General features: G+C 43.6%; 1 protein-coding gene across 1 annotated transcript; it reads left to right on the top strand.

Annotated features, from left to right (window-relative positions):
- Positions 1 to 231: 231 nt before the first annotated feature.
- LOC109193913 lies at positions 232 to 1,566 on the top strand. The gene has a single exon (XM_019344738.1). It carries the CDS (start codon positions 232 to 234, stop codon positions 1,564 to 1,566), a length of 1,335 nt encoding a protein of 444 aa, XP_019200283.1.
- The last annotated feature ends 450 nt before the right edge of the window (positions 1,567 to 2,016 follow it).

The following is a 2,016-nucleotide window of genomic DNA, read 5'->3' as shown; positions in this document are numbered from 1 at the left end:
TAGTTTTTCAACTACGCGTGTTAAACTAAGCCATAGCATTTAAAATTGAACATCAATCAAACATTAAAATTAAAAAAAAATTAAAAAAAAAATCAAATATTACAAATAAATAAGGAATCTTTAAAATCATTTCTACTTTGTATATTTTAATAAAAAAGTATTCCATATCTGTGTAGTAATAGAGGTGTTATCATAAAATGATCTGAGCGATGAATCAAGAAATCTCCAAGAATGGAAACCGTCACTGAGTCGCTCTCGGAGCGTTCTTCACCAACGGCGACCAATCGGTCGCCAGAACTTCATGCCCCGGAAGAACGCAACCCTAAGAAGACCAAGAGAGGAAGGGATGCCCTCGAAACGCTGGCGCCATCACAAATGGTGGAAGGTAATAAAGATCTGTTAATGGAAGCTGAATTGATGTCCCCGGAATTTGCACAGTGGGGTACGCCAACTGATACCCCCATCCAAGATTGGGCTAAAGAAGCTGTAAAAGACTCTTTCGAGAGAGATAATATCGCAGAAGAGTCCGAAATGGAGGAAGATTTGGCTGACTTCAACAATCCGGTCATTCCAATTTCAGAAGAGGAAAAGGAAAGAATTAGACGTCCATGGAGTCGGTCCTTGATCGTGAAAGTACTGGGCAGAAGAATAGGATACGTCTATCTGCTCCAACGGCTTCAGAATATTTGGAGACCAGAAGCCTCGTTCGAGCTCATTACGCTAAGTCAAGATTACTATATAGCTCATTTTGAATCTCTACGGGATTATGAATTCGCAAAATTCGAAGGACCATGGTGTATTATGGATCACTATGTAATAGTCAAAGAATGGGAACCTAACTTTGATCCCTATTGCGACACCACTGAAAAACTCTTGGTTTGGGTAAGGTTTCCAGCCTTACCAATAGAGTACTTTGAGGAGCAATTCCTAATCAAGATTGCCAAGAGGGTAGGACGACCCATCATAACTGACACAACGACTAGCCTCATCTCTAAGGGAAACTTCGCAAGAGTATGCTTGGAAGTTGACATTTCAAAGCCCTTACGGTCCAAAATCACGCTGGAAGAGAAGGCATGGCCGATCGAATACGAAGGCCTTCACCTAGTTTGTTTCAAACGCGGTCGCTACGGTCATAGACTGAACCAATGTGGGATGAAAAATTCGGGTGGTAGCCAGGACCAAGCAGGGAACACAAATCCACAAAATGAGGCTAATAGCAGTAATCCATCCAAGAAGGATACCCATCTTCAGCAGCAGACAAGTTCCAGGCCAGATCTATCGACGGACTTTGGCTCTTGGATGTTGGTCACGAGAAGGGATAGGAGAGGACCAAGAAGAGGTGGTTCTCATCCAACTACAGTTAGACATCAGACACCCAACAACTTGATAGATGAAGGCTTGGGAGATCAGTCTCGCTTTGCCTCCCTGGCCAATCTTGAAAAAGAGGACAATGGACCAATTGAAGAAGAGCAAAGGCCTAGTCTAAATTTACAAGATATGAATGAAATCCTCCCTAGAATTAGAACTAATAGAAGGGCTGGGAAGAGCCCAGTACAACAGCAGTAAGACCAATCTGTCCATAGGAGTACCCCAAGACAACCTCCACCAGGGAATCGGGGAGCCTTAGGGGCAGATGTGGTAGAGGAGCTTTTCCCAGAAGAGCTGCAGCCGAAACAGTACATACTGTGGTCCGAGGATCTAACCAAGGACGCAACATTACTAGTACGGTGGTGTACCACATGAACAATCAGAAGGAATTTCCCCCACTACCGATAGAAGAGTCCCACACAGGAATGATCCCCCTGATATAGCGTCCTCATCTGGAACATTGAGTGCTTCGCAGGATGTTGCTATGAAGATGTTGGCCAAATTGGCCCAGTGGTAACTGACCAATTGCCGCTTTAGGCTTTCTCTTTTTTCTTACGTTTGTTATGTTTTGTCTAACTTGGAATTGTCAGGATGCGGCCTCAAGAAACTTTCTTCGCACTCTTAAACATTTTGTCAGGGTCCATAACC

Source organism: Ipomoea nil, unplaced genomic scaffold (assembly GCF_001879475.1).
Source record: "Ipomoea nil cultivar Tokyo-kokei standard unplaced genomic scaffold, Asagao_1.1 scaffold1932, whole genome shotgun sequence".
Lineage (NCBI taxonomy): Eukaryota > Viridiplantae > Streptophyta > Magnoliopsida > Solanales > Convolvulaceae > Ipomoea > Ipomoea nil.
The sequence above is the reverse complement of the archived record's forward strand: the minus strand, read 5'-3'. Positions and strand labels throughout refer to the sequence as shown.

Excerpts from the sequence above, each read along its gene's own strand:
- LOC109193913 (XM_019344738.1), top strand. The coding sequence starts at position 232 with ATGGAAACCGTCACTGAGTCGCTCTCGGAGCGTTCTTCACCAACGGCG.